This window comes from Balaenoptera borealis (genome assembly GCF_965194805.1).
Source record: "Balaenoptera borealis genome assembly, chromosome: 4".
Taxonomy (NCBI): domain Eukaryota; kingdom Metazoa; phylum Chordata; class Mammalia; order Artiodactyla; family Balaenopteridae; genus Balaenoptera; species Balaenoptera borealis.
In genome coordinates, this window is record NC_138861.1 from 53380532 (window position 1) to 53395949 (window position 15418).

Below are 15418 nucleotides of genomic sequence, written 5' to 3' on the forward strand. Positions count from 1 at the left end.
TCAAAGCTTTCAAGAGAAAATTAGAAGTTTGGAAAACTTGTATCTGTTACTGTGAGCTTGATAGTCTACCAAGAGTTGAAGATTTTTCTGGTGAGGCTGGTGATGAACAAACGTGAGTTTTTTCCATATTATGTAATGAAATGTGTCAGTGGTTGGGAAATCAGCGTAACTCACTGAACCACTGTTTTCCAGATGATCCAATTGCATGATGCTACAAACATGTGCGGGTGAAAAATCTATTCAAAGTGCAAGATAGACCAACCAGTTTTTATGTAACAGAGTATAAAAAAGTTCATTGGTATGATTTATTCTACATAGTAACTAACCTTTAAGAAACTACCAATTGTCAAGTTTTGAGGTCATATCAGAGACGAATATTCACAAGTATTTGAAAAGATTATTACAAATATTTTTTCCTTTTCCAACTACATAACTGAGCGAGTCTGAATTCTGTTCATTTACTTCAGCCAAAAACATATCATATCAAAATAGATTAAATGCAGAAGCTGGTATGAGGATCTGTCTTCTATTTAACCTAAACATCAGAGATTTGCAAAAACATGAAAAATACACCATCTTCTCACTAATTTTTTCTGTTTAGGAATATACAAAAAATACATAAAAATATGTTATTTAACATGTAGTGGGTTTATTACTACTATTTTAAAATGAATTAATAAATGCATATTTTAAAAAAATTCTCATTTCCAGTTGCTAGGACAGTGATTGTCAATGGATATAACCTACATAAACAAAAGCTCTTTGGGGACCCCTATAATATTTAAGAGTGTAAAGTAATCCTGGTATTGAACAATTTGAGGACTACAGACTAGGCTTTTTTCTAGGTACAGTGTAGTAATTCGTTTAGAGTTAACTTTGATTCATGGTACACTTAATGCCAAATGTATTCACTATCTGAATGCTAAACATAGTAAGCTTGATTTTGCTTTTTTCTCACTGGGAGAAAAATCATAATGGTATCTATACCAAAATATTCTTAATTAATGCTTGTTTTACCTTTCCTAATTCCAAATAAGATTAGATAATCTTGAACAAGTTGGAAAATAAAAAGCCCTCTATAAGAACTAATGTTTTTGAGAGCTTCGTTTCCACCTACTGAAAATACATTTAAATTAGCAGAGATTAAAATCTTCTCTATTGAAGTGCACTTGAAAATCTTGCCATAAACGTGCCCTTTTCTTCATTCTGCCTCTATTTTCTCTTTTTTCCAATTTATAGAGCATTTTTTTTTCTTTTCTCTCCTTCTCTTCTTTCTTCCTTTCCTCTTCTTTTATTCATTTCCCCTCCTTTCCCTTTGCCTTATTATAGCTGGAAGTTATTTGCTCATGCGTTGCAGTTTTCAGTTTCTGCTGGTGTCCTCTAAGAAAGATGCTGAGTCGGTAAATATGAGCCAGGCATTGACAAAGTGTAGGTGCATCTTTGCTGTCTCAGCTCCAGGACTTAAGCAGTCTTCCATTCAGTATGTAAAACTCAACACTGGAGTCTATGCTCTGCTTCTATTCTTAGATTTCCGGAGGCTGTGAAGGAAGGTTAGGGGAAAGGATTTTTAAAAATTAATTAATTAGTTTTCTTTTGGCTATTAAATGAAAACTTATACCTTCTAGAAGAAATGACTTCAGAATAAGTTCTACCATTATATTATGTTCTTCATAAATTTCTTTCTCATTTTTCCTCTAGTCCAAAAGTCACTCCCGAGTTGGCCTGAAATCAAGCACCAAGCAAAAGGTATGCTATTTTCCCCCTCTGCATTGCTCCTTTAAAAAAATAATTAGTTTGGTGAGTGCTTATGTTTTTTCCTGAAAAGAATGACTTGTTTTTGGAAGGCAAGGATTACCCAGAAACAAAGTGTTTTTGGTTTTCATTTACTTTGCCTGCATAATTGCAAAAATGAAATTGGAGAGAGATCCTTGAATGGAAATGGAATCTAGCAGCCCAGTGACAGAACCTCGGAATTGCCATGGCTTACAAACCATTCTGAAAGCAAGGTCAGAAGGTACTCTCCCAGATTCAGCTCTTTTATTTTCTTAGCCCTTCACAGTGAAGGGATTTGTTCCTGTCTCAGTTCATATTTTTACTAAACTTCATTCTCTCAGCATCTGTTGTGGAGAATGACCCTCACCTATGACCTGTGGTGAATTGGCTAAATCATGAGCTCCGTGAGTCAGAAAGAATTGGCTTCAATTCCTGATTCTGTCACTTAGCTAGCTATGTGACCTTGGATATATTTGTATGAAGATGATTGCACCTCTTAATGTAGTATATTTTAAGGATAAAATGATATAATATATGTGAAAGCACTTATAACCCAGTGCCTAGCACAAAATAGGCACTTAGTAATTTTTTAAATTCTATAATATTTCATTGATATTTTAGATGTACAAAACAATAGAAAATTTGAAATTCTAGAATTTTAATCCTTAGATGCACACATTTTTTTTTTTTTTTTTTAGAGATGGAGTTGGGCTCTTGGTCTGAGGCTAGCAGGCTGCCACTCCTTTTTATTTTTAAATTTAATTTAAATTGTTTATACAGCAGGTTCTTATTTGTTATGTATTTTATACATATTAGTGTATACATGTCAATCCTAATCTCCCAACTGATCCTGCCCCGCCCCCCCCAACTTTCCCCCCTTGGTGTCCATATGTTAGTTCTCTACATCTGTGTCTCTATTTCTGCCTTGCAAACTGGTTCATCTGTACCATTTTTCTAGATTTAACATATATGTGTTAATATACGATATTTGTTTTTCTTTTTCTGACTTACTTCACTCTGTATGACAGTCTCTATATCCATCCATGTCTCTACAAATGACCCAATTTGTTCCTTTTTATGGCTGAGTAATATTCTATTGTATATATGTACCACATCTTCTTTATCCATTCGTCTGTCTATGGACATTTAGGTTGCTTCCATGACCTGGCTATTGTAAATAGTGCTGCAATGAACATTGGAATGCATGTGTCTTTTTGAATTATGGTTTTCTCTGGGTATATGCCCAGTAGTGGGATTGCTCGGTCATATGGTAGTTCTATTTTTAGTTTTTTAAGGAACCTCCATATTGTTCTCCATAGTGGCTGTATCAATTTACATTCCCACCAACAGTGCAAGAGGGTTCCCTTTTCTCCACACCCTCTCCAGCATTTGTTGTTTGTAGATTTTCTGATGATGCCCATTCTAACTGGTGTGAGGTGATACCTCATTGTAGTTTTGATTTGCATTTCTCTAATAATTAGTGATTTTGAGCAGCTTTTCATGTGCCTCTTGGCCATCTGTATGTCTTCTTTGGAGAAATGTCTATTTAGATCTTCTGCCCAGTTTTTGATTGGGTTGTTTGTTTTTTTAATATTGAGCTGCATGAGCTGTTTGTATATTTTGGAGATTAATCCTTTGTCCATTGATTCGTTTGCAAATATTTTCTCCTATTCTGAGGGTTGTCTTTTCGTCTTGTTTATAGTTTCCTTTGCTGTGCAGAAACTTTTAAGTTTCATTAAGTCCCATTTGTTTATTTTTGTTTTTCTTTCCATTACTCTAGGAGGTGGGTCAGAAAAGATCTTGCTGTGATTTACGCCAAAGAGTGTTCTTCCTATATTTTCCTCTAAGAGTTTTATAGTGTCCGGTCTTACATTTAGGTCTTGAATCCATTTTGAGTTTATTTTTGTGTATGGTGTTTAGGGAGGGTTCTAATTTCATTCTTTTACATGTAACTGTCCAGTTTTCCCAGCACCACTTATTGAAGAGACTGTCTTTTCTCCATTGTATATCCTTGCCTCCTTTATCATAGATTAGTTGACCATAGGTGTGTGGGTTTATCTCTGGGCTTTCTATCCTGTTCCATTGATCTATATTTCTGTTTTTGTGCCAGTACCATATTGTCTTGATTACTGTAGGTTTGTAGTATAGTCTGAAGTCAGGGAGTTTGATTCCTCCAGCTCCATTTTTTCACTCAAGATTGCTTTGGCTATTCGGGGTCTTTTGTGTCTCCATACAAATGTTAAGATTTTTTGTTCTAGTTCTGTAAAAAATGCCATTGGTAATTTGATAGGGAGTACATTGAATCTGTAGACTGCTTTGGGTAGAATAATCATTTTCACAATATTGATTCTTCTAATCCAAGAACATGGTATATCTCTCCATCTGTTTGTGTCATCTTTGATTTCTTTCATCAGTGTCTTATAGTTTTCTGAGTACAGGTCTTTTACCTCCTTAGGTAGGTTTATTCCTAGATATTTTATTCTTTTTGTTCCAATGGTAAATGGGATTGTTTCTTTAATTTCTCTTTCTGATCTTTCATTGTTAGTGTATAGGTATGCAAGAGATTTCTGTGCATTAATTTTGTATTCTGCAACTTTACCACATTCATTGATTAGCTCTAGTAGTTTTCTGGTGGCCTCTTTAGGATTCTCTATGTATAGTATCATGTCATCTGCAAATAGTGACAGTTTTACTTCTTCTTTTCCAATTTGTATTCCTTTTATTTCTTTTTCTTCTCTGATTGCTGTCGCTAGGACTTCCAAAACTTTGTGGAATAAGAGTGGCGTGAGTGGTCATCCTTGTCTTGTTCCTGATCTTAGAGGAAATGCTTTCAGATTTTCACCATTGAGAATGATGTTGGCTGTGGGTTGTCATTTTTGGCCTTTATTATGTTGAGGTAGGTTCCCTCTGTGCCCACTTTCCAGAGAGTTTTTAATCATAAACGGGTGTTGAATTTTGTCAAAAGCTTTTTCTACATCTATTGAAATGATCATATGGTTTTTATTCTTCAGTTTGTTAATATGCTGTATCACACTGATTGATTTGCGTATATTGAAGAATACTTGCATCCCTGGGGTAAACCCCACTTGATCACGGTGTATGATCCTTTTAATGTGTTGTTGGATTTTGTTTGTGAGTATTTTTGCATCAATATTCATCAGTGATACTGGTCTGTAATTTCTTTTTTGTAGTATCTTTGTCTGGTTTTATTATCAGGGTGATAGTGGCCTCATAGAATGAGTTTGGGAGTGTTCCTTCCTCTGCAATTTTTTGGAAGAGTTTGAGAAGGATGGGTGTTAGCTCTTCTCTAAATGTTTGATAGAATTCACCTGTGAAGCCATCTGGTCCTGGACTTTTGTTTGTTGGAAGATTTTAAATCACAGTTTCAGTTTCATTACTTGTGATGAGTCTGTTCATATTTCTATTTCTTCCTGGTTCAGTCTTGGAAGGTTATACCTTCTAAGAATTGGTCCATTTCTTCCAGGTTGCCCATTTTATTGGCATAGATTTGCTTGTAGTAGTCTCTTATGAGGCTTTGTATTTCTGCCGTGTCTGTTGTATCTTCTCCTTTTCATTTCTTATTTTATTGGTTTGAGTCCTCTCCCTCTTTTTCTTGATGAGTCTGGCTAATGGTTTATCAATTTTGTTTATCTTCTCAAAGAACCAGCTTTTAGTTTATGGATCTTTGCTATTGTTTTCTTTGTTTCTATTTCATTTATTTCTGTTCTGATCTTTATGATTTCTTTCCTTCTACAAAGTTTGGTTTTTGTTTGTTCTTCTTTCTCTAGTTCCTTTAGGTGTAAGGTTAGATGGTTTATTCGAGATTTTTCTTGTTTCTTGAGGTAGGATTGTATTGCTATAAACTTCCCACTTAGAACTGCTTTTGCTCCATCCCATAGGTTTTGGATTGTCATGTTTTCATTGCCATTTGTCTCTAGGTATTTTTTTATTTCCTCTTTGATTTCTTCAGTGATCTCTTGGTCATTTAGTAACGTTTAGCCTCTATGTGTTTGTGTTTTTTACATTTTTTTCCCTGTAAGTTATTTCTAATCTCATAGCGTAGTGGTCAGAAAAGATGCTTGATGTGATTTCAATTTTCTTAAATTTACTGAGGCTTGATTTGTGACCCAAGATATGATCTATCCGGGAGAATGTTCCATGTACAATTGAGAAGAAACTGTAATCTGCTGTTTTTGCATGGAATGTCCTATAAATATCAATTATATCTATCTGGTCTATTGTGTCATTTAACGCTTGTGTTTCCTTATTTATTTTCTGTCTGGAGAATCTGTCCATCGGCGTAAGTGAGGTGTTAAAGTCCCCCACTATTACTGTGTTACTGTCAATTTCCTCTTTTATAGCTGTTAGCATTTACCTTATGTATTGAGGTGCTCCTATGTTGGGTGCATATATTTACAATTGTCATATCTTCTTCTTGGATTGATCCCTTGATCATTATATAGTGTCCTTCCTTGTCTCTTGTAACATTCTTTATTTTAAAGTCTATTTTATCTGATATGAGTATAGCTACTCCAGCTTTCTTTTGATTTCCATTTGCATGGAATATCTTTTTCCATCCCCTCACTTTCAGTCTGTATGTGTTCCTAGGTCTGAAGTGGGTCTCTTGTAGACTGCATGTATATGGGTTTTGTTTTTGTATCCATTCAGCAATCCTGTTTCTTTTCGTTGGAGCATTTAATCTATTCACATTTAAGGTAATTATCAATATGTATGTTCCTATTACCATTTTCTTAATTGTTTTGGGTTTTTTAATAAGTCCTTTTTTTTAATAAATTTATTTATTTTGTTTATGATTTTTGGCTGTGTTGGGTCTTTGTTGCTGTGTGCATGCTTTCTCTAGTTTTGGCGAACGGGGGCTACTCATCGTTTGCGGTGCGCAGGCTTCTCATTGCGGTGGCTTCTCTTGTTGCAGAGCATGGGCTCTAGGGTGCACGGGCTTCAGTAGATGCGACATGTGGGCTCAGTAGTTGTGGCTCACGAGCTCTAGAGTGCAGGCTCAGTAGTTGTGGCGCACAGGCTTAGTTGCTCCGCGGCATGTGGGATCTTCCTGGACCAGGGCTTGAACCCATGTCCCCTGCATTGGCAGGCGGATTTTTAACCACTGCATCACCAGGGAAGCCCTGTAGGTCCTTTTCTTCTCTTGTGTTTCCCACTTAGAGAAGTTCCTTTAGCATTTGTTGTAAAGCTGGTTTGGTGGTGCTGAATTCTCTTAGCTCTTGCTTGTCTGTAAAGCTTTTGATTTCTCTGTCGAATCTGAGTGAGATCCTTGCCGAGTAGAGCAATCTTTATTGTAGGTTCTTACCTTTCATCACTTTAAATATATCGTGCAACTCCCTTCTGGCTTGTAGAGTTTCTGCTGAGAAATCAGCTGTTACCCTATGGGAGTTCCCTTCTATGGTATTTGTCATTTTTCCCTTGTTGCTTTTAATAATTTTTCTTTGTCTTTCATTTTTGTCAGCTTGATTACTGTGTGTCTTGGCGTGTTTCTCCTTGGGTTTATCCTGCCTGGGACTCTCTGCACTTCCTGGACTTTGGTGGCTATTTCCTTTCCGACGTTAGGGAAGTTTTCGACTATAATCTCTTCAAATATTTTCTCGGGTCCTTTCTCTCTCTCTTCTCCTTCTGGGACCCCTATAATGTGAATGTTGTTGCATTTAATGTTGTCCCAGAGGTCTCTTAGGCTGTTTTCATTTCTCTTCCTTCTTTTCTCTTTATTCTGTTCTGTGGCAGTGAATTCTACCATTCTGTCTTCCAGGTCACTTATCCGTTTTTCTGCTTCAATTATTCTGCTATTGATTCCTTCTAGTATATTTTTTCATTTCAGTTATTGTATTGTTCATCTCTGTTTGTTTGTTCTTTAATTCTTCTAGGTCTTTGTTAAACATTTCTTGCATCTTCTCGATCTTTGCCTCCATTCTTTTTCTGAGGTCCTGGATCATCTTCACTGTCATTATTCTGAATTCTTTTTCTGGAAAGTTGCCTATCTCCACTTCATTTAATTGCTTTTCTGGAGTTTAATCTTGTTTCTTCATTTGGTACATAGCCCTCTGCCTTTTCATTTTGTCTATGTTTCTGTGTATGTGGTTTTCATTCCACAGGCTGCAGGATTGCAGTTCTTCTTGCTTCTGCTCACACACATTATGCTTAAATCATGTTAGTTGCTGGTGACACATAGGGCAATGATGTAAATAGGTTTTTAGGATTTGGAGAAGTTTATGCTAAAAAATTATTCTTCTGATGTTGATGTTTGAACTCTTTGGAGACCTTGCCTAACCTCTCAGGATAATGGCTACCTTAACTCAGAATACCTTTCTTGATGTCAATTGATAGAGGAAAAAACACTTAAGAGGTGTTTAAGAAGACTAAAACAGGTAACATCTGTGAATGCACTAAGCCTAGTCCCTAAGTAGGTGGTAGCTATTTTTATTAGAGAAACATCATGTTGACTGGAAGAAGATGGACAGACGTGGGCTCTAACCCAGCTTCAACACTTTGAAAGTAATAGCTGACCTTGATATGGCCAATCCTGTGCTCCAGGTACAGTTATGAGCACTTTACAAGGACAAACTCATTTAATACTCTCAGGTAGGTGTTCTTGTGTCCCTCAGGTTCAGCCAGGAGAGTAAAATCATGCCAATAATTTGAACAGAGTGAATTTGATATGAAGAACTGTTAAGTGGTTATAAAGTTGTGAACCAAGTAATAAAAAGAGTGAAAAGAGAGCTCTAAGGTATAGGGTAGGGGTAGCAGTTCCAGGAAGCAGCTATTACCCCTAGGGCTGAGGGAACAAAGGAAAGAGTAGGGATTACTAAAACTTCTTAGATACTTAGAGGAAGGGCCCCACTGAGCTGAAATGTGGTCCTCTGAGGAGAGGGTGCTGGCCAGCAGACTCTAAGGCTGATTCTACAAGAACAGTACAAACTGGATTCAGTGGCTCTGCAGGAAGGAGAGAAGGGTGGGGCCACTGATTGAGGCTCAGAGGAAACACCCAGGAAGGAGCAAGTACCTTCTTCCTCTTCCAGCTTGGCAGCCCTCTCTAGCGCCCTCTACTGACAGAGCTAACACGAAGCCAGCTGACTAAGCAGGAATGTGTTTTGCAGAGTCCCTGGCCTAGCATCACAGATCTATCTGGTCACAGAAAGATGGGTTTGGCTGTGAGAGACTGGTACACTTACTAGCTCCATGTGTGTTAAGCTGTGTTTACCCAGTGCTGTAGTGTGAATGTTTGCATCCTCCCTCCAAATTCAGATCCTACCCTCCAAAGGTGATGTTATTAGGAGGTGGGGCCTTTGGGAAGTGCTTAGGTCATGAGGGTGGAGCTCTCATGAGGGGAATTAATGCTTTTATAGAAGAGACCCTTCCACCATGTAAAGACACAGCGAGAAGTCTGCAACCCTCACCTGACCACGCTGGTACCCTGATCTTGGGCTTCCAGCCTCCAGAAATGTGAGAAATAAATTTCTGTTGTTTATAAGCTACCCAGTCTGTGGCATTTTGTTATAGGAATGGACTAAGATGCCCATCTAGGAAGAGGCAGGGTCAGAATTTAAACCTAGGCAGCTTGGCTCCAAAGTTCATGCTTTTCAACCTCTTGAACAAGTGACCACGGGTAAAAACACTCCTCTAAAGTTTACTTCTAAAATCTTCAAAATGAGGATGATAATTTCTAACTTGTAAGGTTGTTCTAAGGATTAAATAAACAGTGTAAATGATGTGTGTATCATATTTCCTGGCACATAGCTTACTATATATGGCATTTTTCCTTCTTCGAGTATTCATTTTGCCTCAGTGAATGTATGTGTAGTTTTGAAAGTATTGCCTTTGCCTTGGGGTGATCCCATCTCAAATGGGTTGTTTATTTAGTTGATTATCTCTCCAGCTTAGCATAGTTGGGTGTTTACATTGGAAAGTGAACAGCAGAGAGAATTTAGTGCTGGAGCTCGATCAGTGGAGGCTTTATTGATGATGTCCTTAAAATCAGAGTTTATCAGGGCCTGTATCAGAGCACTGAGTTAGTCTTTCTCTTTGGATGTCAAGTGGTGGGGGAAATCGTTGAATGCATTCATTCATTCCTTAATGCAACAATTATTTATTGTGTAGTTAATTGCAGCAGACACTGTGCTAGGCATGGGGGTGATATAAACAGACACACAGACCCTGCCCTAAAGGCTATTTCTTACAGTCCAGGTGGAAGAGTGATGCAAAAATTCAAGTGCTCATTTTCCCTCACTACTCCTTGGCTTTAATAGGTGTGCATGCATGTATGTTTCTTGTTACGTAGATATAATGCCATCATGTGGATAAAATATCTTTTGGGCCTACTATGGAGTCAACCAGTATCCAAGGGAGATTGTAGGGGGGTAGAGGTGTGAGGGGAAGGCCTGTCCTGAAGGACAAAGTCACTCATTAACCAGGGGAGAGGCAAGTCTCAGAACAGACACAGGGACTGAGTGGGAGGGTCTGGGAGGCAGCAGCACTGGAGAGCTCTTTGGTCCCTGGTGGTAGGTCATAAGATGTTTGTGTGCAGGGGTATGAGAGTTAAGGGCTCCAGGGTGTGTACTGTGATGCAATATGGGCCCTTTTTCTCTAGAGTGTTCTAGAGAGAGCCTGGAATGGGCAGGGCCTTAGAGCCCTGGAAGTAGCTAATTGGTGGGATCAGGAGCCTCTCCTGTTTTTTTGCTCTATTTCCCCTCTATGTTTATTTTCTTTTTGTTTATAAGTGCAAAATATCTTAGCATCCCTAAGGGAACTAAGGGAAGGGCTTTTTGTGTGTGTTTTGGCCAGAACTTTAAGGGGAAGCTGGCCTTGGAGGCTAGCATGGTAGTAAAGGCATTCAGGATGCTCGTGAGAGAACCCCAAGGTCGTGGTCATGTATTCAAGGTCATACTAGGTCTTGTTGATCTTTCTAGAAATTCTGGTGAAAATTAAGGAGGTTAGGTTATATTGAGATGTGTTTTGTAGGACATGGGAATGCCAAAACCTGTTCTTGACCCCCTCAGCTCAAGGGAATCAGAGAAAAATAAATACTTAGAGGGCATAGACAGGCAAATGAATATTCTATTACCCAAATGTAGAACCTCAGTGAGCTTTGCTAAAATAAATAGAAGACTCTTTTGTCTCGTTCCCACAAAACTTTCTGCTCCCCAAGTGTATTTTCAAGATTAATAACAATATTAATGGTAAAAATAACATGCAATCAACGTTCTGGTTGCTTTGCAAACACTCAGTGGTAGCACTGTTTTCCTTAGATTTTAATCAAAAAGAAAATTGAACTGCCAAAGCCTACAGTTAACAGATTATTTTAAATATTCTCAGTCTCCTGCCCAAACATTTCTGTGGCGTTCAGTGATCTCAAGTTTACTATATCCTTTCTTCCATCAAAGCCATCTCCTCAGATCTGAAAAATAAATTCACAGTAAGTTACACTTGAATTGTATGGCTTAAAGTATAATCTCTCCTAAGGGTATTTGCATTTTAATAGGTGACAGAGCTAATGAAATCGAGTTGAAGGGGTGGAATTCATGGCATTAGCAAACAGGGAACAATTTTTCGTTGGTAGAAAGATCTTATCCTTGCTCCTAAAATTACATCGTTTACTTATAAGACTGATTCAGAAGGAAACATTAACTGGTTAGATGACCTAGGGTCACAGATGTGTATAGTTGGTAGGGAGTCAGTGCTCCAGTTTGGAGCACGGAGGCCAGCCCTAGTCTGTTCAGCCCACGATCATCTCTTCCTCCCATCGCATTCCCCACCAACCTCATTGTTAATGAGTGTAATGTCCCTCTTTCCCACGGAACTGTAAGCTCTCTTCCAAACACAAATTGTGTTTTCTTAATATTTGTACCTTTCCTCTACCCCCTTCTCTCTGGCACCTAGTTTCTGAGAGCTCCCTAAATGTTGATAAGCATACTGAAAAACACCCCGCGCCCCATTTACACCTGAGCAATCCATGCCATGGCCAGTAATGGAGCTCAGTGTTAGTCTCAGGTCCCTGGAGTAGTAGCTTCTAGCTTTTCCCGCTACAGAAGAAAAAGGCTCTTGAACGTTTTCCGTGGTATTGTTTTCACTTGCTAATTCTATCTTCACGCTACACGAGTGGTGTTCTCTTGTCCTTCTGATTCCTCCATTCAGCTCCCCGCCCCCCCAAACCCCACCGCAGGACCGGCCTCCCCAGCTCTCAGTATCCCGCACCACAGTGGTCCATTTGTCCAGATTGATGAACCTACACTGATGCCTCATTATCACTCAGTCTTGGAGTTCGCTCTTGGTGTTGTTCATTCTATGGGTTTGGACAAACGTATGACATGTATTCACCATTGTAGTTTCACATAGAATAGTTTCACTGCCCTGAAAGCCCTTTGTGCTTTGTCTGTTCACGTCTCCACCCCCAACCTCTGGCAGCCACTGATCTTTTTAGTCTCCACTGTCTCCTTTTTCAGAATGTCATGTAGTTGGAATAATACAGTATATATAACCTTTTCAGATTGGCTTCTTTCACTTAGCAATTTAATGTTCCTCTGTCTTTTCATGGCTTGATAGCTCATTTCTTTTTAGCACTGAACAATATTCCATTGTCTGGATGTACCACAATTTGTTTATCCATTCACCTACTGAATGGATAAAACTTGATTGCTTCTAAGTTTTGACAATTATGAATAAAGCTGCTATAAACATCCACGCACACATTTGTGAGTGGATATAAGTTTTCAACTCATTTGGATAAATACCAAGGGGTACGATTGCCACATCCATTTTTCTTTATAATTTTCTTCTCGCGAATGACTCTCAGCCTTTGCTTGATTGTCCTCAAGTGTCTGCCCCAACTTGTGTGTTTTCCCACTTGTGCTTCCTATTCTTGGCTGGGTATTTCCTGAATTGAGCCTCTGGCATCCCCAAGAATGATCTGTGCCCCACTTGGAGGAATATAAGGAAAGAGAGAAACCCTATGAGAAAATAGCACAGAGAAGGTTTTAATGTAGCAGCTAGATTTGGGCAACTTAAGAAGAAGAAGCCATAAGCTGAGTTTATAGCACCCAAGAGTTAAATTCTGTCTGCTCATGCAGTTCTTACTGGCATCAGAAAGAGTCATTTGGGCCTTTTACATCGCTGTGAGGATCTGAATGCCAAATCTAGCTTAAGGGAAATTAAAAGTCACTGCTTTCTGGTAGCGACAATTCCCCTTGAAAGTCCTGACAGGCGATGGAAGGGAAATCAGGCTCCCTGAAGTGGAGTCCATATTATCTTTCATCCATGTTATCTTTTCATGGCTGTGAAAGATGCCCAGTGGCTTTCTGGAAGATGCGGCCTGAATAAAAAATGACAAAACCAGCAAGATGAATTTAAAAGAGATGGAGATCATCTCTACAGACTCACAACAATAGGGATTTTAGGAGAGCCTACTATTTTTATTTTCCCCAGTAAAACAAACAAATCAACCTGAATTAACATTTTTATATTTCAGTTTTTTAAAAATACTATTTCATTTTTCTAGAAAGAGGGAAGTTTTTGAGACAAATATTGTTTAAGGGACCAAAGGCTATGTGTATCAGACACACTGACACTAACTTTTACAGTCATCTCATTTCTGAATTTTAACCATAGAAGACTCAGACGAACAAACTGGGCATTTCAGCAGTGTAGGTCAAATTCTATTGCCATGTGCTCCAGGGAACTGGCTGTCCAGTGCCTTTCTTCCTCTTGAACTTGTATTATATTGAATAGTATTTGGCAAATGCGAGCTTTGGGCTGAGGCTTTGGGAGAATATCATGGATTTTTTTAAAAAATTAATTAATTAATTAATTAATTTTTGGCTGTGTTGGGTCTTCGTTTCTGTGCGAAGGCTTTCTCCAGTTGCGGCGAGCAGGGGCCACTCTTCATCGCGGTGCACGGGCCTCTCACTGTCGTGGCCTCTCTTCTTGCGGAGCACAGGCTCCAGACGCGCAGGCTCAGTAGTTGTGGCTCACGGGCCTAGTTGCTCCGTGGCATGTGGGATCTTCCCAGACCAGGGCTCGAACCTGTGTCCCCTGCATTGGCAGGCAGACTCTCAACGACTGCGCCACCAGGGAAGCCCCTATCATGGATTTTTAATGTGGTATCTGTTAAGTGGATATTGGAATCATTTCACTTTTCACTTCTTCCTTTTCTTTTCTCTCACCTTGGTGGAGAGCAGCCTGTCTTACCAAAGCTTGTATCCCTCCATGTCTCATTCCCCCGTGGTCCCGATCAAGGGTTCCCTTCAGTCCTGTCTTCTCGTCCTTAATTCTCCGGTACCCCGAGACATTCCAGAGATAGAATGCATGCTCAGGCTTGCTTTGGTTACAGCTTAGCATCTCAAACTCAAAAGAGTCAGCTTCAAGGGTGGTGCACGCCAATGGTTTTAAGAATCCCTTTCATCAAAGAGCAAATGTATTCGTATAAATCTGTGGGAGGTGAGGCCTGAGTGGAATTGCTCAAAACATCCACCTTGTATTTCTGGAGCAAAGGAAAAATAATAATGCCTCCGAGTGTAGCTCTCTTTGTTAAGTATTAAATATGGTCACAGCCCAACTCCCCTGTGGTTCTCTGAGTTTTGGTAGGTCTAATGGGCTTTTCTAGCCTGTGAGTTACACCCAGTGTTTTGGAATGAGAGTCATTCTACAAGGAGAACCAATGAGCTTAAACCTAATAAGAGGTAGAGACTAGGTGAGTTTTTCTGGGACATGACACAAAGGATCTATAAAGCAATCCAAATGCAATGCAATCACTTCTCTTCACCGAAGGGAATATTAGCTCTGAAAAATTCATGGCACTTCAACTCAGAAAAGTTGGTCAAATACCCTTGTGTCAGGCTGTTCTGAAGTCAAAACTTTGATTTTGTGTCCTCAGTTTCCTCTAAGTAGCCTTTTCTTTCAGGTTCACTAAAGCAAAGAAGGTGTTTTGATTTGCAAATATTAAAATCTTCCACGCTTCAGAAATGCTCTAGATAGGATTTCAGAAGGAAAGAATAAAAATGTACCCTTTTCTCCCTTTTCTTTATAACAATGATGACTCTCTTTGCGGAGGTTGGAAATTCACAGCTTAGTCGTGTCTTGTTTTGCCCATTTGAGTGATTTTTTAAAAGTACTGAGCCAATATTTTAAAAGGTGAGTGTTTTCACATAAATATCTGCATTTAGGGCTTGTCCTGAAAAATTGGAATATCTGGCGGCTTAGTATAGATTTCCAAATGACAATAATCTACTGGAGCTAAGGGGCCACTGCGCCCTCTGAACAGCGCACGGCACCTCCACTTCACCATGTGCCTCATTTTCCATCCCCTCCCATCTTCCCACGCCCTCCAACTCATGCCTTTCACTGCTTTCCCGGCCTTGAGAGGCATTTGAGGTTTTGACCTGTATTCTAGGAGATATTATGCTACTTCTTTCCTTTAAGAGTTCTAAGTCCTCATATATCAATAGATATTTTAACTGAGATCAACCCCGGGCTGTTTTGCAAACACATTCTATTTAGCAAATTCATTAATTAGGGTTCAAGTTTTCTTAGCAACGAGTTAGGCTTCAGCAAAGAGTTACTTTAAACATTCTTTGGTTTAAACTTATTTTCTTCTAAAGTATTAATGACATTTAGACTTTTTTGGTAAAAG

At 38.9% G+C, this 15418-nt stretch overlaps 1 protein-coding gene across 1 annotated transcript in view; it reads left to right on the forward strand.

Annotated features, from left to right (window-relative positions):
• RASGEF1B (RasGEF domain family member 1B) overlaps positions 1 to 15418 on the forward strand; it is a 555837-nt gene that overhangs the window by 111714 nt on the left and 428705 nt on the right. The window contains exon 2 of the mRNA XM_082389351.1: positions 1699 to 1746. Coding sequence (XP_082245477.1) covers positions 1699 to 1746 — 48 coding nt within the window. The remainder of the gene's footprint in view (positions 1 to 1698; positions 1747 to 15418) is intronic.